A 26,838-nucleotide genomic window follows, 5' to 3' on the forward strand; every position below is an offset into this window, starting at 1 on the left:
AAAAAGATAATACTCCACTCATGATATACGCTGACCTAACCTATAAGGATAGCTAGAAAGAGCATGTGCTCCTTACAATTTGAAAGAGTATGAATTTTTTACTCTCTCAATGTGCCAAATGACTGTGATCGTACAAGCTGTAGAGAGTGTATTTTATTGTGTCAGTGTGCCAAAATGACTGAAATACAAGTATTTTTCTATTAGTGAATCTTGAGACTTGAATAATTAATGTGCAATCAGACTTGACACCAACCAAACTTTTGTCAGATGAGATATTATAAATTTCAGTATAAAAACTGAGAGCTAGGCGCCACACACAAATACACACTCACTCACTTTCTCTCTTCTTTCTTGTTTCTCACTCACTCACTCACTGCCAAATGGTGTTGTTTTGCTTTTGCCCCGTGAATGTGAATGTGATCCACCAATCTTTCTTCTCCATTAATTCACTTCCACATTTTCCACGCCACAATTTCACCTTTCAATCTTCACATTCCCTCAGGTATCTTTTCTTTTCTTTTTCCTTAACTATATACCACATAAATGCTCAACAATCTCTTTCTTTATCATGTTATATACGTTACCTTCACTATATTCATTCATTCCCCTACATTTTCTTGTTTTCTTGCTTTTAGTTTACCATGGTGGAAAGACTCACCAAGAACCAAGATACACTCTTCACTTACAGGTTTATATTTCACTTAATCATTATTGTAATTTTGCATAATTATTATGCTAATAATTTAATTAAAAAAATGTTTTATCAGATTTTTCAGTAGATGTAGCTGTAGAGGAAAAAAAGCTACCAAAAGGAGAAACATGGTCAGTTCACAAATTTGGTGGAACATGTGTGGGAAGTTCAGCAAGAATAAATAATGTTGCAGATGTAATAATCAATGATGATTCTGAGAGAAAATTGGTAGTGGTTTCTGCTATGTCAAAAGTAACAGATATGATGTATGATCTCATCCACAAGGCTGAAGCTCAGGATAAGTCTTATATATCTGCACTTGATGCTGTTGAAGAGAAGCATAGCTTAACTGCAAGTGAATTATTTGATGGAGATGATCTTGCTACTTTCTTGTCAAATTTGCATCAAGATGTTGGAAATTTAAAGGCAATGCTTCAAGCTATTGATATAGGTATAACTTCACTTACCTTTCTCTCTTTTGTTCTTTTTCTTTAGTCTCTGTTTGGTAAGGAATATTTTTGAGTTTATAGTTTATAAGTTCGTACAACTAAAATAGACCTGTTTTGTATTGACTTTTTGTTACGAGTTTATAACATTTTTTACTAGCTTAAAGTGTTTTTTAAAAAAGCTACTTCAAGTAACATTTGAGCCTGTAGCTTATAACTTATTGTTTTCTTCTGTAAATTTTATACTTATCATCTTAATTGAAAAAATTAAATACTAATTCAAAATATATTTATATCATTTCATATTTATAATTTAGTTCAATCGCTAATTTTACTAAATACTACAAATTCTTGTTGCTAGCTTATACCCTATCAATTAGCTTATTTGTGGTTTTGAACAACTCAACTAGTTTATTTGTTATCCACTATCAACTAGCTTCTATTTTTTTACCAAACAAAGCCTTAACCAAATAACTATCTGTAGTGGATAATGGATAAGCTCGGTAATCGCAAATGAGCATATTGAATTTGAAGTGTTTAATAAAATTAATGGTTGATAAGAATCATTACCAAGCTGCTCTACTTTGATCATACAAACTTATATGATATAAACTATCCACTATAAGCTAACAGTTTGGCCTTGCCAAAAGAGTCTAGTGTCTATACCTACTTTTTGTTCTTTGCACGTTTTTTTAGCCCCTAAGAAAAGCATGCAAAGTTGTAATTTATAGAAACAAAAGTGTAGGTATAGAAACTAAAATCAAAATTCTAGATAACTATAAAGACTAAAAATATATTTAACTATTTATATATTCCATTATTCATTCATTCCATTTTTATTATTTATAAGCTATTATATTTATCTGGTCCATCTTTGTTCTTTCTGATTTGGTTGACAATGATACATATTTACCTGTTTTGGTGTACTTGTGCATATGGTAAGATGATTTTTTTTTGTGATCAAAGAGCTAGAGGAGTTTCTGTCTTGGATGATAATTTTAAAATATTTCAGTACTTTGTTCAAATTTCATGATTGATGGAATTATTTTTTTAAATTTTCATTTCTCTCATCATGCATGGCAACAAAATCATTAATATGCTGAGTTAAAATACCAACTTGTTCAGCAAATAACAGACATGTGCAGTGCAGTTGACGTGGAAGAGCATTACTAACAGGAAAAAATAAACGACAAATATTTTTTGATATGGTCTAAAATTTATCCCTTTTTATTTAGACCTAAGGTCCTTTCTTAGTTGTGATCCTGTTAACTCCTAATCATTGTCTTCTTTTTTTTTTTGACTAAATTATTCTCTTACTTAAAATTCTTTGGCTGAGGATTGTAACTGTAAGTGCTTTTATTTGATCTGATACTATGCTAAGCTTAATTTTTTGGAATAAAGAAAGAATCATTTATGCATCTGTATTGTTACTTAAAAGGAATTTCTGGTTCTAATAACACACTTAATACCTTGCAGCTGGTCATGCTACAGAATCCTTTACTGACTTAGTTGTGGGACATGGGGAGCTGTGGTCTGCACAAATATTGTCTTATGTTGTTAAGAAGGTATGTTGTTTTAATAAGAAATAAGTACACTTTGTTTTTATATATTTATGTGAGTTGTGTTGATTGCATCATGCTTCCTTTCTACTTTGCAGAAAGGGACTCCCTGCAAATGGATGGATACAAGGGAAGTCCTCATTGTAAATCCTACTCATGCTGATCAAGTTGATCCTGATTACTTGGAAACTGAACAAAGACTTAATAAATGGTACTCTCTTAATCCATCTAAGGTAATCATTGCTACTGGATTTATAGCAAGCACACCTCAAAACATTCCCACTACTCTCAAGAGAGATGGAAGTGACTTCTCCGCAGCAATTATGGGCGCGATATTCAGGGCACGTCAAGTCACCATTTGGACCGATGTTGATGGTGTATATAGTGCAGATCCTAGAAAAGGTTTGTTCTTCTTATTTCATGTGCTGGTTTCACCATCAGTGGATATTATACGATGGTCATCGAATTTTAATTCTAATAATACTTATATCGATACATACCATGGCATTTTTTTCTTCATTTACTTCTTCACTCTCTATATATTGATGATGTTTTAGTTTTGTTTTATTCACGACTGTCTTAACATGTATTTGATTCTGCATAAATGATATATTCTCCAGTTAGTGATGCCGTGATTTTGAAGACGCTATCTTATCAAGAGGCATGGGAGATGGTAAGTTGCACACTGGAAAGTGGAAAACATAAAAGCTTCTTTTGTCCTTAAAATTCAGGAGATAAACTTTCAAATTGCATCTTGTGCAGTCTTATTTTGGTGCAAATGTCTTACATCCACGCACAATTAGTCCGGTTATTCGATATGGCATACCAATTATAATAAGGAATATTTTCAACACCTCTGCTTCTGGAACTAAGATCTGCCATCCCTCTATTATTGAAAATGAAGATAAGAAGATATTAAAAGATTATGTCAAAGGCTTTACAACGATAGACAACTTGGCACTTGTAAATGTAGAAGGGTGAGTCACAGAATTGCTGACATTTCATATAATGAATGAAATTTGCTTTCTTGCTGTTTGATGCTTTCTTGTTATTACTCTTAAATACTACTCCCAAATGTTGTAGACTATAATGTTTTTCTCGTTGTTTTGTTTTGTAGAACTGGAATGGCTGGTGTTCCAGGTACCGCCAGTACTATTTTTAGCGCAGTAAAAGAGGTTGGAGCCAATGTTATTATGATATCTCAGGTACACTCACCAGCTTTTGTTGTTTCTCTCCCTTGTTTTTCCACAGTTACATTATGAAACTGACATGATGTTTAACTGTGTTTGTGTAGGCTAGTAGTGAGCATTCTGTATGTTTTGCTGTGCCTGAGAAAGAAGTAAAAGCTGTAGCTGAGGTGTTGGAATCTATATTTGACAGCGCTTTGTTTGCTGGGCGTATTTCTCAGGTGCCAACTCCAATTTTGCTATAACAACATGCTTATTTCAATTTGATTGCAACCAAATTCTTCTTCTTTTGTTCAATTGTGAATTGCAGTATGTAACCACTTCTTTTCAAAAACAACTTTATAACAATCTAAAGTATGTAACCACTTCTCAGGTTGCAGTCATTTCAAATTGCAGTATTTTGGCAGCTGTTGGCCAGAAAATGGCAAGTACTCCAGGAGTTAGCGCCACCCTTTTCAATGCATTGGCTCAGGTATCGTACTTGTATGACCATTTTTGTTAAGTTTAGAATACTATGTTATGTAAATTTATGAGTGTGTTCTTATTTTAGTTTAGTAAGACACTTGAAAGCCAATAAGTGAAGCTAAAGTAAGAGAATTTCTATGGGCTATACCATCCCCTAGACAATAAATAAAGGGAAGGAGGTATCTATAAACTTGCTAAAAGTAGTGAAAGAAAAACAAGACTTAAATCAGGTGAAATACATTAAGGAAGAAGAGGGGAAAATATTGATCGCTAAAAAGATATCAAATAAAGATGAAGGAAATGTTTTGATATGTTGGTGTTTTCATTTGTTTATTTATTCATTTGTCTAACTTGTTTATGGTCAAACTTATAAATGAAACAGGCCAACATAAATATCCTTGCTATAGCACAAGGTTGCTCTGAGTACAATGTTACTGTTGTTCTTAAGCGAGAGGATTCTATAAAGGCTCTGCGGGCTGTCCATTCCAGATTTTATAACTCACAAACCACAATGGCAATGGGCATAATTGGACCTGGATTAATTGGGAGCACACTACTTGATCAGCTAAGGGATCAGGTACAATTTCTGTTTATAAGTCTCTGTGTATGCCTTCCGTGCTTCTTTCAGTGATTTCAAGTATTATAAATTGGTTACAGTTTCATAATTTTATTCGTTGGGTCCACAAGTATTATGTTTATGCAGGGATCCAACAAGCATAATGGCTTCCCGTTCGATAGATTAATTCATGTAACATTTGTTCACGCAGGCAGCAACTTTGAAAGAAGAATCAAACATTGATTTGCGTGTAATGGGGATCATGGGTTCAAAGTCGATGCTCCTTGATGATTTGTAAGTCAAATTGTTTTGAGCTGCTAAATCCCTTGAATGCTAAGGAATTAACAGTGAAATTGCTTAATCAACAATGAAGGCTCAACTGTGAGCAAATGAGCATACTTGAGTGTAAATAACAGATGTTACACATATGATTCTGTTATCAATTCAATTTGTTCTTCCTGAGATGATAGAAATTGGCAATAGCCCTGTTCACTCTTAACTTTTTGGTAGGCCAAAGTGCCCTGATCACTGTGATTGCTAGATCTCCAGGTGGAATGAAATAAACATTTTTGGAAAGTTATTGGTTTGATACTCTCCTTACTCTACATTCATCTGTTGACAGGAAAAATTCTTTGATATGCAGTGTGCATCCTGGAATTTGTTAACTGATGTCCTTGGCTTTATCTCTGCTCTATTAGTCATTTTAATTTGGTTCTACTTCAGTTATGATGAACTATAGTTTCTTATTGCAGGGGAATCGACTTAGTAAAGTGGAGAGAAATTCGAGAGGAAAAAGGTGAAGTGGCTGATTTGGAAAAATTTGTTCAACATGTACACGGAAATCATGTTATACCAAACACGGTTTTAGTAGACTGCACAGCTGACTCCGTCATAGCAAGCCATTATGATGACTGGCTGCGCAAGGGAATACATGTAATCACCCCCAATAAAAAGGCAAATTCAGGACCACTTAGTGAGGTACACACGATGTCCTTTCGCTGGCTGTTATGTAACCTTGCTGTCTTCAATCAACATAATAAAATTTCTCAGCTAAAAATTGAGATCCCATACCAGTGGCAAATGTTGTTGGTTTCTTAAGTTCTTTTAATTAACTAATTCATTATGTTCATAAAAAATTAACTAATGCATTAAAAGAAAAGATAATTGATTTTTTATCATGAGAAAGATAATTGAATAACACACTCTTTACTATTTGATTCACAAGTTATTCTTTTTGGGACTTTCTCATCTTTACTCTCTCTCTCTCTCTGCTTCTAGTATTTGAGGTTAAGAGCTCTTCAAAGGCAATCATACACACATTACTTCTATGAAGCTACTGTTGGAGCTGGTCTTCCCATTATTGGCACTTTACGAGGCCTTCTCGAAACTGGCGACAAAATATTGCAAATTGAAGGCATCTTCAGGTTCACTTCAAACTTTTTTTTTCTTCCTCCACTTGTCCTTTTTGTGGATCAGACTTCACGTCTATCCACACTTTTACCTCTTTGAAGGGACATATAAATTAAAAGTACCGATTCAAGGATTATCATTATCTGTAAGTTTTGTTCATTTGATCTTATGCTTTCAAACTGAAGGTATTACTTCTGATTTTGCAGTGGGACTTTGAGTTACATCTTTAATAACTTCAAGGATGGGCAAGTTTTTAGTGAGGTAGTTGCTGAAGCAAAGGAAGCAGGTTATACTGAACCAGATCCAAGAGATGATCTGTCTGGAACTGATGTTGCAAGAAAGGTGAAATGTGCAATATTAACATATCTGCCACATTTTATTCTCACATTTTGAATTGAATTAAGCCAAATGTGTGGATGTTTGTTTTGTATTCGCAAAACATTGAACCTCGAATTTATATATAAGCATGGTTTCAAATTTGATTTACATGTATAAACTTGTATTTGATTTCAAGCTTAAATCTGAATGGTTAAAATGTTCAGATACTAAAAACCATAGAAACATTTGAAATACACAAGTTGATTTCATGCTGGTAATCAACCTCAAAATATGCACATTACATGATTTCATGAGAACTAGCCGGAGCATGTACTGTAATGACAGCTTTCTTGGTTCATGATAGCTTTAAATGCTTGATTCAATCCTCTTCTGGTTGTAATCATTTAGCTTTAAATTCCTGTGGTTCTACAGGTGATAATTCTTGCAAGGGAATCTGGCCTAAAGCTAGAGCTTTCTGATATTCCGGTTGAAAATCTTGTGCCGGAACCATTAAGAGTAAGAACCGATTTCATTAATTATACAGTTCTAAGTAATAGTATGTACTTTTGCACTAAACATGGATACCTTGATGATTTTATGCAGGTTAGTGCATCAACTCAAGAGTTTATGCAGAAATTACCAAAATTTGACCAGGAGTTTTCAAAGAAACAAGAAGATGCCGACACTGCAGGAGAAGTAAGTAACTAGACCGTATTCTGGAACCTACAAAGTACAAACTATTAGTTTTTCCACCATGACATTTTCTTCATAGTATAGTGTTTAAGAGCATTTGTAATGTTTGAAGGTATTGAGATACGTGGGAGTGGTAGACGCGACCAATCAAAAGGGAATGGTCGAGCTACGAAGATACAAGAAGGATCATCCATTTGCACAATTATCTGGCTCAGATAACATCATTGCATTTACAACAAGAAGATATAGATACCAGCCTCTGATAGTTCGTGGACCAGGAGCTGGTGCACAAGTCACAGCTGGTGGAATATTCAGCGACATTTTGCGACTTGCCTCATATCTTGGTGCTCCATCTTAGATACTGTCTTTTTGCTAGCATAAATTCTGTAGCATATAATTTGATCCCTTTCTTCTTAGTGTAACATTAGTTCTGGTGTATGTGTATGAATATAAAATAAAAATTAGACTTTCATTATAAGCATTGCAGATTAACTTCAAGTAAATTGTCAATATATTTTTGGGAGTTTTTGACAATTTAAAAGTCCATCTTTTTTTGATATAAAATTTTAAAAGTGTAACTCCATAATATATTCTTTGTGATGATATATATCTTGGTGTTCCATGAACAATATTAAAATCAAACACAATACAACTTGAGTTGTCATGGCCTGTTCTTTATATTTTAGCAGATCAAACGCACTCTTAGCATACACAAACACGGACTTAAACTTGCCACTCATAGCCTTCCGAAATCCAAATCTTCTAAACTTCCAATGAAACCAGTAACCCTCTGATCTTTATCTTCAAAAACAATGAGAGGGGGCAAAATAATTGTAATAATTGAAACTTTCCTTTTTAATATAATCATATCTCAATCACTTTCAACTTCCAATCATTTTCAACTACTCAATTTGTCCTGTCTTTGACGACAGCTCAAAATCACATTTCTTCTTAGAGGCGTGTTGTGTGCTTATTACTTTCTTTCTACTTCATCGCTAATTTGCTGATTAGTCTTTGTCTCTACTCATTTGATTAAAATGGATGTGATGTAATTCATAAGTATTTATTGTGATTTGCTTAGATTGAATTGTCCTACAATCATTACATTGTTTTTCTATATAGTATACTTTAAAGAATATCAGTGTACAAGATAATATCAAAATCTGCTTTGATATTTGTATTTTTTTTAATAAAATCTCAAATTGTGTGGAATTGGACAACTTTGCACTAATAGAGTAAATAAGGTTCTATATGGTCCAATCATACCTTACTCTCTTATCACATCAAAATATTATTTCATAGAATCTATTTTTGGTGTGTGCAACATGGTGATGGTGAAATATGAGATAACAAATGTTACTTTATCAATATATAGACTATAGTTACTAAATCATGCGCCCAAACTTAGTTTTTTAAAATGTTGAGGCAATAGTCTTAAATTGATGTTTTAAATATAACATATTTGTCCGTAAATCCTAGCTTAACTAGTAAAAATGTCAAAATTGTAAGATCGGACGCGAGTTTAAATTTCAATTCATCCACTTATGTGTGTGGATTTCCAATGACTCTTACCACTTTGTCTATCAACCATAAAAGAACAAGATAACAAACTTTATTGAAAAGTCATTAAAGATTTTGATCTTGTTTGTTCACTAATCAATTCTCTTGAGCGGTTTAATTAGAACAAGTTCAATATGTTATGATCAGAAGTCATAACAAATTCAAAGGAAACAAAGTCTACTCTAAATAAGTCCTTTGATCATTCTCAAATATCATAAGGAAAATCATTGGTTTATGAGACCGGTTAAAATCAAGAAAAAGAAAGCAACTCAAAACTCAAGTTCTAAATTACATATAAACATTCTAATCCATCTTGAAAATGTTTCATCAGAAGACAAAGATATGACAGTCATAAATCATATGAACTGATCCATTAAATCATTTCTCTATAACATAGCTGACCAGAATTCTCTCTCAATTGCACTGACACGTTTCTCTGGATACCAAAAAAACCAACGACTATAGTCATAGCTTGCTCATCAAGCTGTTTCTGAAAACTTTACTCACGTATAAATATCATTCGGTTTCATAACATTAAACATCAAGAGATTGCACTCAACTGTAACCTACTTTGATCAAAGTGTTCATCATTTCAATACCTCTTGCGAAAAATATATAGATATGAGGATTTATCCTATGTATGTATTCAAATTAACCTTACATCTATTGAATGATAGCAGATCCCAGCCCTAATCACACTCTTGTAAACACCTTTAATCTTCTTTAAGTAGTACAGATTAAATGAGTGAATATTGTTGTAAGGATGTAGAGGCTAAGAAAATAATTGTGTAAGCATGTTGAGGCAAAAAGAATCGAAGGTGCATGTGTTGAGAACATTCTCAAGCACCATATGAAAAGTTTCACAATTGCGAAGATTAGACTAACCCTCGTTTGGGGAATCAAAATAACTCATGTGTTAACTTCTCTATCCTTACTCTTTAATTTTTGTTTAAGTATTGAATTCACACCACACACACTATAATCACCTTTCTTGTTACTTAAGTTTCAGTAAAGCTTCATAACATTTTAAACCCAACGATATTTTATAGGAAAATGTTAACGAGTACCCCCATGATATGATATAAGAAGATTTAATAGTAAACTTTTATTAAAATATGTGTAATCAATGCATTGAAATTTGTAACATTTGACTTTTTAAAAAATACTTTCTAAATTTAAGATCCTTAAAAGTGTCCCGGTTAACTAAACCCGGTGACAACTAGGCTACCCATGAAAGAATGATGGGTAATTTACCCCAACCAATACACATTAGCCACATAAGCACATATTCATGAACTATCTTGACCCCACAAATAAATTGTTCATTTTAATTGGTTGGTGGGTAAATTACCCACCATTCTTCAAAGGTAATTTAGAAAAAACTACTAAACCCTATTTTATCTTGATAATCGTTTTAAATTTCCTCTCATAATTTTTCGCTCTTTTCACTATCTTTTTCTTCCAATTCCTCTTTCATTTCACTTTCTCTCTTCCACACTTTCTTTTCACCGTGGAGCTCTCAAAATAATAACATTTCTTTTTCACTTTCTCTCTTGCACACTTCTTTTGCATAACACTTACTTTTTTTTTGAAGGATCACTTACTTTTTATCTACTCCCAAATTTCAACGGTGACTCTTCATACCTTCTTTAGATCTCACTATATCAGTTCAATTAATATTTATAATTTTTTTTTTGGTGTCCGGAGTTCGAATGTCGGACCTTATATGTATTATTCTTACCAACTAAGTTAAGCTCACGAGGACGGTTACATTTATAATTTGTATATATGTATTAAATTACCATTTTTATACGAACACGTTAAATAGTCATTTTTCAATGCAAGGAATATGTTTGGAATAAATAATAAATGTAGCTAAAAATATTTAGATACTCGTATGTTTAATATTTATTTTTTTTGCTAATAAGATACTCGTATATTTAGAGACAAACTAACCTTCCAAAGTATTATAATTAGCAATAGGGAGAGTAAATATCAACAATTAATCATTAGTTTATCTTTTCTTTGAAAAAAAGGCACTAGTTTATTTCATGGGGCTTATGTTTAGATTTCAGAATATCCATGTGCAAATACTTATACTACTACGGATCATGTTATCGAATTTTTAAAATATTGGTTAACAACTTAATAAAAGTAAATTATCTTAAAAATTTAAGTTAAACTTTTAGAGAAGTCAAGAAACTCTCTTCAACTTTGAGAAACTAGGTTTGAGTTCCGGCATCGGAACAATATCATTTAAGTCAAACATTAACAATTATCTATTTTAATTTATTATTCCAAAAAAGCAAGACAAATTAGTCCCGTCCGGCGGGGATACATGCGCCACTACGCCGTGGTTCCGGATTGGAAGGCATAGGAATCTATAAAGTCAAATCATTGCATGTGTTGTTTCCAAATGGAACCCGCAGCAGCAGCATGCATGTGCTCTCTTTGGAAAGTCACCTTTCCGAGACCATTGTTTACTGTCTTTGTCCAGCTCTTTCTTAACTAACAACAACAACGTGACATGCGCAAACAAACGTGTAGCCACATCAACTCATATTAGTGTTCTATTTATGCCGAACAATGTGGGTGGACCCACTTGAAAGGAGAAAAAAATATGACAACCTATATCAAAATAAAAAGTTAACAAAAGAATTGTTAGTTTAGTTTAGTTTAGAAATTCTCCATTTGGTTAATTGATGGTGATTTACGCGGTATTGGTCACATAATGAAATTGGAATTTTGAATCATTGCAACTTATAAATGCTTAATCCAAAAGACAAAGGACAAACATCGTTATCTGCTCACTAGTAAACAACACAACAAAATACAGCAAATATTCTTCTCATAATTAAAATATGTTAAATATATCATACAATTAACGTTTCTATAATAATATTTTCTATCTAACAATCCCAAACACTAACAAACCAATTCAGACTTATACATCAGGAGAGATTGCAACAACACCAAAAAATTGACATTTTCAAAAAATAAACAAATGAAATTTGTGATACAATTTCGCAATGCTGCTTGATCAAAACAGCTTAATGAGAAGCAATTAGAAGTTGTCATTTTTGTTACCGGCAATCCATTGAATCGAATGAGTCTGCAAATCCTGAAGGTTTTGATGGAATACTTGATTGGGTTTGTGAGAAAGACATGTCATTAAACATTGTGGAAGTGCCTTCATTGGCTTGCCATCTTTGTAGAGCTTGAGGAAGGCTCATGTGAAGGTCAATACCATAACCGTCTTCTTCTTCGTGGTTGCTAGGCTTCCATTGCTCTACTAAAGGAACCAGGACATTCACTGCATGACCCATATCTGGTCTCTGGTATGGTTCGCGAGCAGTGCAGTGGCCTGCCAGCTCAGCAATTTTATATATGCTCTCCATGGTTTCTTCATCGGGGTTGAGCGTTTGATCAATTGCTTTAGGGATATTCTCCTTGTTGACTAGTACCCTACGGAACCATGAAACCAAATGAGATCTTTCGTCAGGCATAGTATCATCTAATGCCCTTCTACCAGTAATCAGTTCCATCAGAACTACTCCAAATGCGTAAACATCTACTTTGGTTGTCACTCTTCCAGTGGCTGCAACGGAACAAGATTACAGTTATTACAAATTACAAATCAGGGAATAGACCAGCATAAAGCAAATGCTACTATTGACATCTGATTAAACAATACTACGGCTCCGGCTAAAACTATGCAGTTCTGAAAATGCAACACAAACCCATGACAAAACAACAAATATAAGGTCCTACGAACAAGTGCAATAACTTGTCAAAAAATAAAAAATAGTGCAAAAGGGAAGCTGGTTAAGAAACAGTCAATAAACAATCAATAAACAATTGCTTCTAGTTATTTAAGAAAACAGAAATTAATAAATTTGGAATTTTTAATTATTACTAGTAAATACTTTATCTGTTTGATAAATAATTTCCATTTTTGTTTTGGTCAATCCACTTTTGTTTCTTTAACCCCTGCCTTAAGGTTACTCATTGGCAATTTTGCACTGACCTAAGAAAAATAACAAGTCTTTCACCAATCCTCTTAATTACTAAATATAAATACGAAACACTTGTTATCTTCTTAAGATATCAATCATATCCACGTTTTCCCTTTCTATTTTCTTTATAAAGCATATGGTATTAGAAGGATATAGGAAAACTCATAGATTAATCCAAGATTTGATGTAACCAGAGTATTTACAGCAACAAAAATGATAACTAGTTGACATCCACTTCTAACAATCTATTCATCTTTAGATGGAAAAACATATATTAGCCCCGAAACCATCCATCAAGGAGATGTTTATGGAAAAAACAAAGTTAAAAGGAAAAAAAACTCATGAAAAAGGACATACAAAATATGCAAATTACTAACCACCAAAGAAGGAAAAAACATCATAGCTAGTAGTTCAGAAACACATATAGGAATTAAATATCAATAACTTTTCCATCAAACTGTTTTTGACTTTTTGAAAGCTTCTCCTTTTAACAAAACATGGCATGAAGTGCAGTAACTGATATATAGCTAATAACAAAAAATGGAAATAAAATAAGAGCTTAATAGAAGCATGATAAAAAGGATTTCTATACCTGCATACTCAGGTGCCAAATATCCAAATGTTCCAGCCAACCTTGTCTCGACGGAATATTTGCCATCCGGTGCATTTTTAACCAACCCAAAATCTGCAACCTTTGCTCTCATGTCATCACCCAACAGTATGTTGGAGGGTTTTAAGTCCCTGTGAATGAAGCTTTGCTGAGCTAAGCTGTGCAAGTATTCTACTCCTCGTGCTACATCCAAAGCTATTGCTACCCTCTGTAACCAAGTCAAAGGAGCGCATCCATTTTCACCCCAATCAAACAGATGTTGCGTTAATGTTCCTTGAGGCATATACTCATACACCAAAAGCCTTTCATTGCCATTTATGCAGTATCCTAAAAGAGCAACCAAATGCCTATGCCTAACTTTAGTCAGAACTGCAATCTCTGCTTGGAACTCGTTCAATCCCTTAGTTCCAACTGCAACAGATTCCATCCTCTTGACAGCAATCTTAGTTCCATCATGCAGTTCCCCTTTATAAACAACTCCAAATCCTCCCCTACCCAAAATGTTATCTTCATTGAAATTACCGGTTACTTGTCTAAGAACTTGGATTGAAATAGTAACATTTCCACCCTCAAAAACCTGAAGGTTGTCACTACGCTCACTTCCCTGACTCTGTAACTCACTCGGAACTCCACCATATCCATTAGAATTGGAAACATTACTCATGACATCAATTTTAACATCATTTTTACCATTTTCAGGATTATTAACCCTTCCAAATTTCGTATGCCTCCTGTTTTTAGCGTAACACTTACAAAACACAAACAACACCACTGCAACAAAAAACACAGCAATAACAGCTATACCTGCAATCCAACCAGGTGACAACGAAGAACCACCCTTTTCCGGAGGACTTCCACTCGGCCCACCACTAGGATCCGTTGGTGGAGCAGTTCCACTTCCTCCATCACCTTCAGACTTTCCAAGCAAACCATTACCAGCCGAATTGAACCTCACTTTACCCGAAAATTTAGGAATCTCTCCAGATAGATTGTTATTAGACACGTCCAAAACCTCAAGCTGAGTCAAACCCGTCAAGCTCCCCGGTATTGAACCTGTCAAATTATTACCATTCAGATACAAATTCCTCAAATCAGTCAAATTCCCAAATGCAGACGAAATAGTTCCATTCAAATTCTGCTTCGCTAAATTAACCGTAATAATCTTCCCTCCGGAACACACAACAAAGGTCCAATCATCACAAGGATCATTCCCTTTCCAAGAATTCGCCAATGGAAGTGGATACCCAAAACCAGCAGCAATATCAAGCAAAGTACTAACCCTCGGATCACAAGGTCCAGGAGTAGTCTTACAAAAACTATTGATCCCTTCATCAAGAGTAACCTTTACACTTTTCCCAAAAGAAGGCAAAGGACCCTGCAACTTATTATTATCCAAAGAAACATTCGCCAAACTCGATAAACTCATCAAAGAGGATGGAACAACACCTGTTAACTGATTATCACGAAGCTGAAGATCAAACAAGTTAGTACAATTAGACAAATCAGGAATTGAACCAGTAAACTTATTCTTCTGAAACCAAACTTGAGCCAAATGCGACATAGACGCAAGCAAATCAATTGAACCGGTAAAACCAGACCCGTCATTCTGATTATTGAGCCACAAATTCACAATCCCAGATCCTGAAAACGAGTTAGGTAGATCTCCAGTGAGATTATTGTAAGATAACCTCAGATTCTGCAAACTAACCAACGGAACGAAAATATCCGGCAATGAACCAATGAGATTTGTTTGGCCTAGGTCAAGCTCAACGAGATTCGAAGACTGAGTGAAATCCATGGGAAGCTTCCACGGTTTGAGATTGATGTTTTCCGTCAGGGAGAGCTTCTGCAAACTGGTGAGTCCAACGAAACAACCATCTGGGATTGAAGTGAAGTTATTTCCTCCAAGGAAAACCGTTTGAAGCATGGTGAGGTTCGCGAGAGAAGGCAACGCGCCGGTGAGTGAGTTGGATTGAAGAGAAAGTGTAGTGAGCTGAGAGAGTGAGTTCAGATCGGAAGGTAATGTTCCGGTGAGTGATTTCGAAGCCAAGTTTAACGACGTAACACGGTCTGAACCGTCGCATTTCACACCGTTCCAGCTGCAAAACGAGTTTCCCGACCACCCTGACGGAGGTGGAGTGAGAGATTTCGCGAGTTTTGACATGAACGCGCCATCGTCGGCAATGGCGGTGTGAAGGAGGAAAGAGAAAGTAAAGAAGAGTTTAGAGAGAGAAATTAGGGTTTTGAGTTTTGATTTTGGGGGAGCCATTGAGAGGAAGAAGAGAAGAGAGTGTGGCGTAAGTAGTTGCGTGAGAGAGTATTTAGATGAAGAAAGGGGATAACTAAGCTAACCCCATGTGGTAGTTATTGCTTTCTTCTTTTTTTCCTTTTTTAAATTTGAGAAACTATATAATCAATTAATGATCATGAATAATGTCAGGGTTTTTTAATTATGGATTTGTACAGCATTAAATCCATTTGTATAGTGGTGCAAATGATAAATGTAGTATGACTCTTTTTTTTTTTTTTTTTAATAATAAATATGATCACTTGACAAAAAAAAGTTTAAGGTAAGTCGAGTCGAGCTCATCTTAATGCAATTTGAAAATAGTGAGTTTAGTTTGAAATTTAATGAGTTTATACATTTTTTTTTAATTCGAACTTGACCTAATTCAAGTTTGTAAACAATTCATTTCGTCTGATTATCTTAAATATTTGTTTTATTTATGTATCAAGTTTACCAAATTAATTATTGAATTTAAACTTCAATTATGTATCCTCGTAAGCTTAGCTCAGTTATAATATATGCAAGGTTCGGGGTTCATCTTCGGTCAAAATAAAACTCCAGTTATGTTTGAGTTGCCTTATTTCATTGAAAAATCTGAGAAGTAAAATTAGATTTTCGTTTTGCAAACTTTTTTTTATTAGTTTCAAGCATAAAAAGCTACCGCCTAAAAAAATATAAAAGGAAGAAAGGATTTTAGTGAACTTTATAAAATAAGTTGTCTTTTTCGTGTAGAATATATAATTTGAGGACAACAAGTGCCAATATATATATTTGTTACTGCAAGTAAAGTAAGGTAAGGTGGTTATTTTGGTGTGAAATGTTACTTTCAGTTAAGTGTTAAGTGAGTTTTGGTAATGACATGATTAAAGGAAAATACGGTGGGACAGTGTGGGTCCCACATCCAGAGTAGAAGATTGGAGAATTAGATGCATAAACCGCTGTATTTCGTGGTATTGGCAAATGTGGACCCAACGAATGCCAACTGTTGCTTACTAGATTTCGTGTGTACAAAACAAAACCATCATCTAATTCTCCTTCGCTATTGACCCTTCAGAGAGACCACTGCTAAGGTGGTCGAATTATTCTGAGCATTACATATGTCCTTAATGTGATTATTTTATATGGTTTTTGGTATATTAACAGTGTGATTTATAGGACTTGGAAGCGTCACTAGCAAGAATAATTAAATTGGTTTATTAAAGTTAATCACAATCATAAACTAATTTACCAAACACCCTTTTCTTCTGACTTTTGACACTGTCGTTAACTTTTTTTATCATTCTCTTGTTCCTTTTTCATAGAAGTTTCCTCGTCGACTCGTCAGCCCCAGATGCAAAAGAAGTAACTGCGCTTCCCATTTTTTCTTTTTGTTACTCATTAACTTCATTTATTTTAAAGATTTTGAAACATTCCCATAATGATTTTTGTTTTTTTAACTTGATATCCTTTGCAAATAATTGTTAGGATTAATCCATTGAATCAAGTAAGAGTGTAGTTGAAGCAGAGTTTTTCGTTAATGTATGTTTGGTTTGGAAGATAAGTTGATAAGAAAGAAATAGATAAGAGAGTTTGAGATTGAAAAGAGAGAAAAAGATGAAAAATAAACAAGATTTGATTAAGGATGACAAACCAACTTAACCCGTACAATTTATGTTTGTCTACTGTAAATCCATAAAAAAAACAGGATGAGCCGAGTCAATTTAGATGGCCGAATCCAAAATTCCATTGCACCACAATAATATCGAGCTGACGATTTGGCAAGCCGGCCCGTCAATTTGGCAAACCGGCCCGTCAATAGCGAAAGACTGAGGTGCATTTTTTAATGCATTTTTTTTTTTGTCAATTTCGTTATAAAAAAATAAAAAGTGTCCAATGACATTTAACTGCCACTTGAAAGTCGAACGATAATTAATTGTCGTTTGAGTATGTTTTTGTGCAATTTAAGAAGTGAGAAGAGTAATATTCTATTTCTATATGTTGTTGATATGGGCCTTTCTAGCATCGAATTATATTACAGCGTTATTTGAACCCTTATTTTATGCAATACACCTCCACAAGTTTGGCTTATTTTTCTCAAAATATTTTTTATCTCAAAAGTTAACTTGTATAAGCTATATTTCTCTAATTCACTGTACTTATGTTGTCTTCTAAAGGCTAACTTTTTTTTTGGAACAGATTGTAAAGGGTAACTTTTTTTTTTTTTTAAACATAAAGGGTAACTTGAATTCTATTAATTTAAGAAATTAACAAGACAAACAATATTGACTTATTGAGCTATCTAGTCTAGATAAAAACACCAAAACTTATTAAGTAACATAATTCAATTGATAAAGATTTGACTCATATTCTGTATAAATATGAGTTCAACTCTCGATGTTAGTGTGATGACTTTTCTAATAAATAATTTGCGAGTATCTTTGTAAACGCTTTAACCTATTTGAGTTGGTTTAGGACGTGTATGAAAAAACTACAGTACACCTTATCTAGAGGGACTGAAGTGTTAGCAACAAAGTGGTAGTAATTGCCGGCAAATTACATGATTTTTTTCTTCAATTTTTTGGGTAAAAAAAATAATCCCAATTGGTCGCTTAATTTTTAATTTTTTTTTACGAAAGTACGTTTAATTGTTATGTAGCCGTATTGCATGGCTTGGGCCTAAGAGTGGTGCTCATGCTCATTTGAGTTGAGCATTCCATTTTGCCTTTCTATCATAGGTAATCCATGTTGCATCAAAGAATGATGTCATGAAATAAGGAGAAAATTTAAACACCCGTAGAAATTTGAGAAAAAAATACATTTGAGGAAAAAAGACATATTTTATCCCATTTAGAGAACGAATTAGAGAATCACAAAATAAATTTCTAAAGTCATGTGTAGTTTTTTTGGAAATGAGGTTGGAGGAAGTTCTCTCAATGGTATAATTAGACTCTTTTGTACGAATGAACGAATTTGATCACGAAATACACGAAACAAATACTTTTAGAACAAGAACGATCATTTGAATGAGGGGAAAAGATATGTATCGCGAGAGATTGTTTCCCGAAGTGTTAATTGCTACCACTACCTGTCTGAATTCCACAAAATTAGGAATCACCACCCATGTATTCCGCAAAGTATTTGTTTATAATTGGCCAATTTTTCCATCGGGATGCTTTCGTGAATTAATCTGTCGCTGTAAATAGCACAGCTCCTGAATAAGTACTTTTAGCAAAGAGGAATTATAACATTTTTTAAATTGGAACATGAATTTAATAAAATGAGTGTCGTTTTAGTCAATTGCATACAGATTAAGGAATGTAATGAAATAATCATTAAACATAACACTTTTACTAAACTGTCCTTACTTTATAAGAAAAAGACAAACTTAAAGTTGCATTGGATGGAAATTGTGTGAGAGAAAAGTTGGAAGAAAAAAAATTAAAGTTGTATTGGAAATGTAAAGTGACATTTGTAACGCTCCTATTTCTATTAAAGCAAATAAACATGCGAATAATACATTTATTCAAGAAATAGAGGCTACACCACATTCAAAATTCAAAAATCAATAAACATGTATATAAACATCAACAGTTGCAGCGGAATATAAACCAGAGTAATCAAAATATGTACATGTCATGAATCAATAAATTACATCAACATAGATGCATCTCAAAAATCCCAAACAAACGGGTAATCTCCAACATAACAAAATCCAAAGATAACCTAATCTAGACCGACACAACAAGCCTAGATCAGAACCGACTCAACACCTATATCGGAGAAAGCTCCCGATATCCACCAAGCACAAAAACTCATCAAGCATCTAGTCCTGCACAACGTCTACACATCCATACAGATAGGCAGGCGGTCCATAACAAATCCACTGGGGGGTAAGTATTACATCATCATAATCCAAATAACAGTTAACATGAATATTTCAATTTAAACATCATGCACTTGATCAATAATAATATTCTCATATATATACTTACATCAAAACTCCAATATCTCACATCAATAATCATCAATCACATGTGTCATGAACAAATATCAATTCACAGTTATTCATACACAATCACCAATCATATACATCATGAACAATCACCAATCACATGTGCCAAACATCAATTCATAATTATTCATACATAATCACCAATCACCAATCACATTTATCATGAATAATCATTAATCACATTTCATGAGTTCATCAATTCACATAATTAATCATAACATGACACAACAATACATCAAATACAAACATCACCATCAATCACTTACAACCACAAGTACATCAAGTAATTTCACAACTAGGACTCATGTCACCTCATGATATGATCCTAGACACAGCACCTATATGCATGCGGCACCGGTCATCACCAATATTTAGGCCGTCGCCCATCATCATCAAAATTATCACCAATTGGATGTATAAACATATCCGTCATCGCCAAATATGTATGTATGAACATATAACTCAATAATAATACATATGTCCACACAACAACTCACCAAATCATCACCAATATTTATTTGCATTTATGCAATCACACCAATAATTCATCACCACATACATAATTAATACCGTACCATAATAACAATGTATATGGACGCACCAATATCATCTCATCATTACAATATTTCTCATATACCAAGTAAGAGAACATAAAACACATCATGTTAATATCATATCCAAAATACAATCATTCATTCATACAACTTCACTTAGTCATACAAGAATGGTCACAACAATTCATAAGACAATACGACACAAAGATTCTAGACCCCTTTTTCACAAGGTTAATTCTTTCATAAAAACACCCTTAGATGATTAGGATAAAGTCCCTACACTTAAAAATAAGTTTGGAAACAATTTGGTTGAAGAAAAATGCATTTTAAAAGTTTCTGGTCAGGCAAAATCGTAGTCCGATTTTTCCCCATCGTAGTACGATTTTTTCGAGCTGAAACACCCCAAAACCTGGTCAAAATCGTAGCCCGATGAATAAAATCGTAGCCCGATTTCTACTTGACAGACAACATCAGATTTTCCAATTTTCACGTTTTCGCGCGTAAAAACCAAACCGTTAACCCGTTTTCGATGCCGTTTTCACCTACACACTCCTGACACTTAGCCCTATCTTAATGTACAGAAAAATTCAAGTTTCAACATTTCCAAATTCATTTTCCAAAGCCTTACACAACACTCATTTTTCCAAAACGGTTAACAATTGAATTTTCACCTAAAACTCCCGTTTTTCTCCCAAAACGACTCGACTATCACAACTACAACCTAAAAACAGAAATCCCATCAAGTTTAACTCATCCAACCACATAGACATCTCAATCAACAACTTTGTATATCAAATTTTACTTTGGGTCATTCACATGAACATCTAGCACAACTTCACCAATACAAACAACTTATTTCATAAAATGGGATGTCCATGATATCATTCAACAACAACAACATATCTACTTCAACAACACTTCATTTAGACATGAATTCAACCATAATTCAACAACACAATATTCCAATCCAACAATTTGAGCAAAACTCATAAGTACCCATTTTCACCAAAACAACAACAACAACTTATTTCACAACAACAAATTATGAATCATGCATACCCAAGCCATGAATTAACATCCATAACATCACTTAACAACAACAACATCTATTGATCATGAAACTTATTACAATTCATCAACAACATAGCATAATTCACCAATTGAGCATAATTTACAAACTACCCATTTTCATACATCATGAACTTGCAATTTCATCATCAACAATTCATTTAACATCAAATTAACATATTCAAACATATTTCTACAACATAAGTACGAATTTCAAAGATTGGGTTCATGATAATCACTTATTCCCATAATCAATTATGCATAGAACAAGAGAAAAAGAATTAACCAAATGATTATGATAAAGACTAACCCCCTTACCTTAGATGAAGATTAATCCCAACTTAGGCTTCAATTTAGCTCCTAAGTTCACTCCAATCCTTAATTCTTCAAGCTCTCCCTCTTCTCTCTAACCCTTGTTCTTCTCTTCTCCCACTTTCTCTCTCTACATCTCTCTAGAAAATATCTTATGAAATGAATGAAGTGATATTCTCCTAAGACAACTCATTAGGTATAACCCTTAATGGGCCTAACCTAGTTTCTAGTGGGCTTAACCCATTTCTATTCAAACCACAAATATTTCTACACTCCAAACGATATTTAACTAATAACGGTAAAATATCACTAACGGTCACTAAACGGTAAAATGTCAACTTACTCTAGTAACTTAGTAAAATAATGGTTCTCACTAAACACTAAAAATAATTCACACCAAAATTACTATTTTACCCTTACTCGCTAAATGACCAAAATACCCTTCTAATACGGTAATCCATGAAAATGCACCCAATGACAACTAATTACACGCAAGCACAAATAATCACATAATAAATAATTAAAAATAAATCTAGCGAAAATCGGGCTGTTACAACATTCATTTTAAAACAAACTTTTTTTACTAAAATGAAACGGAGGGAGTAATTTTTTCCTTTAAAACTAACATTCCACTTACTAGATATATCCAAAATCTTAAGAAATATAGAAGTCTTCTAATGTCATAAAACCAAATATATTAATGTTTAATCACACATACAAAAAGACATATATCTTAAAAAGAGTAGTGTTTATAATACTTTCTTTCAACACTCACTTTTTTATTGGCTTAAATCATGGTAGATCTCAAACTTTGTAAATGGTTTTCACTTAAAGTGACGGATCATACATTAGATTTATCCAATAAAAAAATGAGTGTTGAAGATAGTGTTGAAAAGAGAATGCCTTTAACATTCATCATCTTAAAAATGTAAGATCATTTTTTTTTGCATTTAAACACCATACATGGACAACTCCTTCACATTAAAAAACTGAAAATGCTATTTCTAGCGAGAGATAGGCATAGCAAAATTTTCACGACAAAATCAGTAAATGTTTATTGGATGGTTTATTGTTCACTTCCTATTTTTTAGTCACACCTCCTTGTATTGTGACAAAGTGGATTGTGATTGACTACTCTTTATTATTGAAGAGATTGTGATGTTCCTTTTCTGAGATAAAGTACTACTAAACACTTTCTCAAAAAACAGAGGAAAAAAGAGTTAACTAAATTTGAGTTATACATGCAATATCATTTAGATAACTCCTCAAATTCCTATTTGAAGACCCTCCTTCTTTCACAGCTGCCCTAGCCAAATCTTTCCATTTCTTAGCATTCCTCCTTAGTTCCTCTCCTTTTTCTCCCTTCCCCATCACCACTTCCAAACACTTTCTAATTTCCTCAACTTTCACCATCCCTTCCTCATCATGTTCCATCCTCAACCCAGTCTTCCACACATCTTCAATTAACTTCGCATTAGTGGTTTGATCTGTCCACTGAGGAAATGCAACCATAGGAACCCCTGAACCCAAACTTTCCAAAGTCGAATTCCATCCACAATGCGTCATAAAACAACCCAAAGAACGGTGCGACAAAACCTCCACCTGACTACACCATTTTACTATCTTCCCATTCATATTATTCTCAAGTTCCTCTCTACAACTCAGCTCATCATCATCAACTTCTTCTTCTTTTTGTTGTTGTAATTTTTTATCTCTAATAACCCACAAGAAAGAAAATCCAGAATCCAACAAGGCACGTGCAATTTCCTCCATTTGTCTTTTAGACAAAACAGCAAGAGTACCAAATGAAACATAAACAACAGACTTTTCATCCTTTGAATCCAACCATTGAATGTAATCATCCTTTGAGTCAACACGGACAACGTCACCACCAAACGAATTATCCGTAGGATCCTTGCCATCCAAGAAAGCAGATGGAATCAACGGTCCGATGGGTATCATTTTGATCTTACCAACATCAACTTTATTCAGTGCATCCAGTTCAAACTCCTCAACGGTGTTCACAAGTACTCTTGGGTTGATTTCTTCATTCAACAACTGAATTTGCTCTTTGAGAGATGGAAGAGCAAAAGTGTATGTATTTGAAGCCAATAAAAAAGAGGGAAGGTCGCGGCTTTTAAGAGAGAATGACAATCCCGGTAATGATATTAAACACGTTTCATCCTTTGATTTGTTTGTGATGTAGTCACCGTGTTCATGAAAGTAATAATAGAATATATCAAACACCGTTGCTGCTTGAATCCACAACAGTGTTGATGGGAGGTGAAGCTCATGTGCCACCTTGGGAGCCCATGAAAGTATGAGAGTGTAGATTAAGCAAGTGAATGGATGATTTTCTTGTTTGGAGGAGAGAATGATATTTGTGAGAAATTCTGAGCCGCGACGCGTAAACTCAGACATGTAGGAGACGATGTCTTCGTCGCCAAAGGATTTTTGACCGTCGTCATAGCCGTCAGAGAAGGTGGCGAAGGAGAGGCCCGGGATGGTTGGTTTGTTGATAAGGCGACTGTATAAGTGGATAGTGGTAGCAAAAGTGACTTTTGCGCCCAAAGAAATGAGACGCTTGGTGAATTGGAGGGCAGGGTTTATGTGACCTTGTAGTGGGTATGTTATGATGAGGAAGTGGTGGTTTTGCGCCATGGTAGTGGTGGATTGTGAAAATGCAATGGTACTACTACTAGGGAATGGAGTGGGAAGGAAATGTGTGACAGGAGATGCATGTATGGATACATAGGAGAAGTGTTTATTAATATAATGGTGGTGGTGACGTTTGCGGTGACGAATCTCTAAGTGATATACTATGATGCTATTATTGGATTTTAGCTTGGGGTGTTTGCATAGTAATACAAGACAAGACATGCATGAAACGTGAACAAGTTGGACTTCACTTCATTTCAATCAGAGTGGTGATACCAGGGGCGAATCCTTTCTCTGTGAAGGGGTAATCCTTCTAAAAAAAAATATTATTCTTCAATTAGTTATATGTATTTATATCGAGTTACTTTGAATAATAAACATTTGACTACTCTTAGTTATCGAAAATTAGCATAAATGAAAAAGAAAAAAATTATTACATAATTAATATATTTAAAATATATTTGTATTGACTTGATACTTTCGGTCTAATCAACAACAATTATTGAGAAAACTTTTCAACAAAAAAAATTATCAAGACAATAGTCATAATTAAAATAACCTATTTGTGTAAATTAGAAAAGACATTATTAATCTATTTTGTAAACAATCAATCATTTATGGATAAAATTGACTTTTTAAAACACATTTTGTTCAACTTTTTTGAATAGCTATTTTTAATTTTTATCACTTGTTGTTGCTCTTAGTTAATTTTAATTTATTGATTAATTTTTGAATTCTTTTGTTTCTAGTCTCTACGTAACTTGCAATTTTTAGGTTAAGTTCCTAGGATTTTGTTTAATTTTAGTCCTTAACTTTTGTTATAAAGATTAAATCCAAGATTAAAAACATTTTTTTTTTTGTAAAATTTTAAAAAATCGAGAAAAAAAATGAATAATTTCTTTTTTAAGGACCAAACCTAAAAAATTATAATTTATAGGACTAAAAATATATTTTATCTTTAAATTTAATATGTTGATTTTAAATTATTATTTTTTAAAGTTGACCTCTGCGTAAAATTTTTTCTAACTTCACCGTTGAATGATATGTTGACCATCATACATAACACACCTCTTCGATCACCATATACAAATGTAACACATGACCCTAGCTACCTCACCTAACACTATGTCTAACATGGGGTGAAATTGTTAAAATATCTTTGGGAATAGGGAAAAAAAAACTAATAAATTCCAAAATAATAAATAAGTGTACGAAGTGGGGATGAAACTTGGAAGGACCAATCCTGTCCTACTGTCTTTGTTTAACTTTAACGGAAATGGCCTTTTCATTTAGCACCAAGTGATGATTCATACATAATTCATTGATTCATCCCAAGTCCTAATTGAGTGTGTGTTTGGTTTGGCGGTGGGGAGAATTGATTTTAATAGAATTGAGTTTGAGAGAATTGATTTTGGTTAAAAGTGAGTGGGATGTGAATTGATTTATGTTTGGATACACTTTAATAGAAGTGATTCTTATGAGTTGATGTTGTTTGGATAGTTTGAATTAAAATTGATTTTGAATGTGTAATGACCAAACTATCCTTTTAAATCTATGTAACTTTTAATTGTATTTAAAAGTAAATATCATAAATGGATTTTATTGCTTCAAAAAATCATTTTAAAATAATATTAATAGTAAGAGTTATTTTTAATATATTTTTTTAATCAAGTAATTGATTTTTAATAGAATCTAGGCATCAAAATAATGCCATTAAAAGAGAGAGACACACACACTCTTTCTTACTGTAGTGTAATACTCCCCATGTGAAATAAAAAATAAATCCAATCCACTCATGTCCTTCTCTATCTCAATGGCACAACCGACTTTCTATTTTTTTCCCAGTAAATTCGGTATTTTCATAGCTGATTTTCTTCTCTCCCCATCTCTCAATATATCCTCCATCTTCCATAAATATTTATTGTCAATATCTAACTCCTTTTTCTCATTAATTAAAAAAAAAATACTCTCTTTTCTCCCATTCTATGGTGGAATTTGGTAAAGTGTACCAATCACTGAAAATTGAAACTCAAACGTGATTTTGATTTGCCGTGGAAGCTAGGAATTTCAGCTTCTCCTGTACTGACGTTTTGAAGGCAAACGTACGATTCCAGAATTGCTTTTTCTGTCAGCCAAACAACACAAAAAGAAAGGAAACGACGTTTTGCTGTGTAAACGGAGGTTTGGAGGAGAAAAACGCCTCTCCAAACATACACTGAGACACCGTTTTTTTTTCCAGGTTTCATCTCCTACTAGTTTTTTTGACATTTTTCTAATATAAATCTAAACAAATGGACTGGACGAAAGTAAGGATTACCGTTTTCCACCCCATCAAAAAAAAAAAAAAGAAGAAGAAGGATTACCGTCTTCCAATGGTGTACCGTATATATCATAGTGATATGAATTGATACAGATTTGGATCATGTGTGAAAAAAATTATTGAACTCAATTTATAGA

At 33.6% G+C, this 26,838-nt stretch overlaps 3 protein-coding genes across 6 annotated transcripts; 1 reads left to right on the plus strand and 2 right to left on the minus strand.

The window, feature by feature from the left end:
• Window positions 1-277: 277 nt before the first annotated feature.
• LOC11442481 (bifunctional aspartokinase/homoserine dehydrogenase 2, chloroplastic) lies at window positions 278-7,823 on the plus strand. 4 transcript variants are annotated; one of them, XM_039831594.1, is made up of 18 exons: window positions 278-502; window positions 636-688; window positions 777-1,142; window positions 2,614-2,702; window positions 2,795-3,098; window positions 3,317-3,369; window positions 3,459-3,673; window positions 3,814-3,901; window positions 3,991-4,104; window positions 4,257-4,355; window positions 4,731-4,925; window positions 5,116-5,198; window positions 5,657-5,882; window positions 6,183-6,328; window positions 6,521-6,656; window positions 7,065-7,148; window positions 7,236-7,328; window positions 7,438-7,823. In XM_039831594.1, exons 1-18 carry the CDS (start codon window positions 381-383, stop codon window positions 7,681-7,683), a joined length of 2,712 nt encoding a protein of 903 aa, XP_039687528.1. In that variant the 5' UTR covers window positions 278-380; the 3' UTR covers window positions 7,684-7,823. The 4 variants fall into 4 exon arrangements, with proteins under 4 accessions (XP_039687528.1, XP_003601703.1, XP_039687529.1 ...); XM_003601655.4 differs by having other exon boundaries at window positions 279-502; window positions 768-1,142; XM_039831595.1 differs by lacking the exons at window positions 278-502; window positions 636-688; window positions 777-1,142 and adding an exon at window positions 1,613-1,640.
• A 3,893-nt stretch (window positions 7,824-11,716) lies between these two features.
• LOC11442482 (receptor-like kinase TMK4) lies at window positions 11,717-15,873 on the minus strand. Its single transcript, XM_003601656.4, has 2 exons — window positions 13,494-15,873; window positions 11,717-12,483 (listed from the first exon to the last, which is right to left on the minus strand). The coding sequence occupies exons 1-2, from the start codon at window positions 15,778-15,780 to the stop codon at window positions 11,969-11,971; spliced, it is 2,802 nt and encodes a 933-aa protein (XP_003601704.1). The 5' UTR covers window positions 15,781-15,873; the 3' UTR covers window positions 11,717-11,968.
• A 6,879-nt stretch (window positions 15,874-22,752) lies between these two features.
• Window positions 22,753-24,480, minus strand: LOC11429071 (phloretin 4'-O-glucosyltransferase). Its single transcript, XM_003601657.4, has one exon. The coding sequence runs from the start codon at window positions 24,382-24,384 to the stop codon at window positions 22,948-22,950; it is 1,437 nt and encodes a 478-aa protein (XP_003601705.1). The 5' UTR covers window positions 24,385-24,480; the 3' UTR covers window positions 22,753-22,947.
• Between the last annotated feature and the right edge of the window lie 2,358 nt (window positions 24,481-26,838).

This window comes from Medicago truncatula, chromosome 3, assembly GCF_003473485.1.
Source record: "Medicago truncatula cultivar Jemalong A17 chromosome 3, MtrunA17r5.0-ANR, whole genome shotgun sequence".
In the NCBI taxonomy this organism is placed as follows: Eukaryota; Viridiplantae; Streptophyta; class Magnoliopsida; order Fabales; family Fabaceae; genus Medicago; species Medicago truncatula.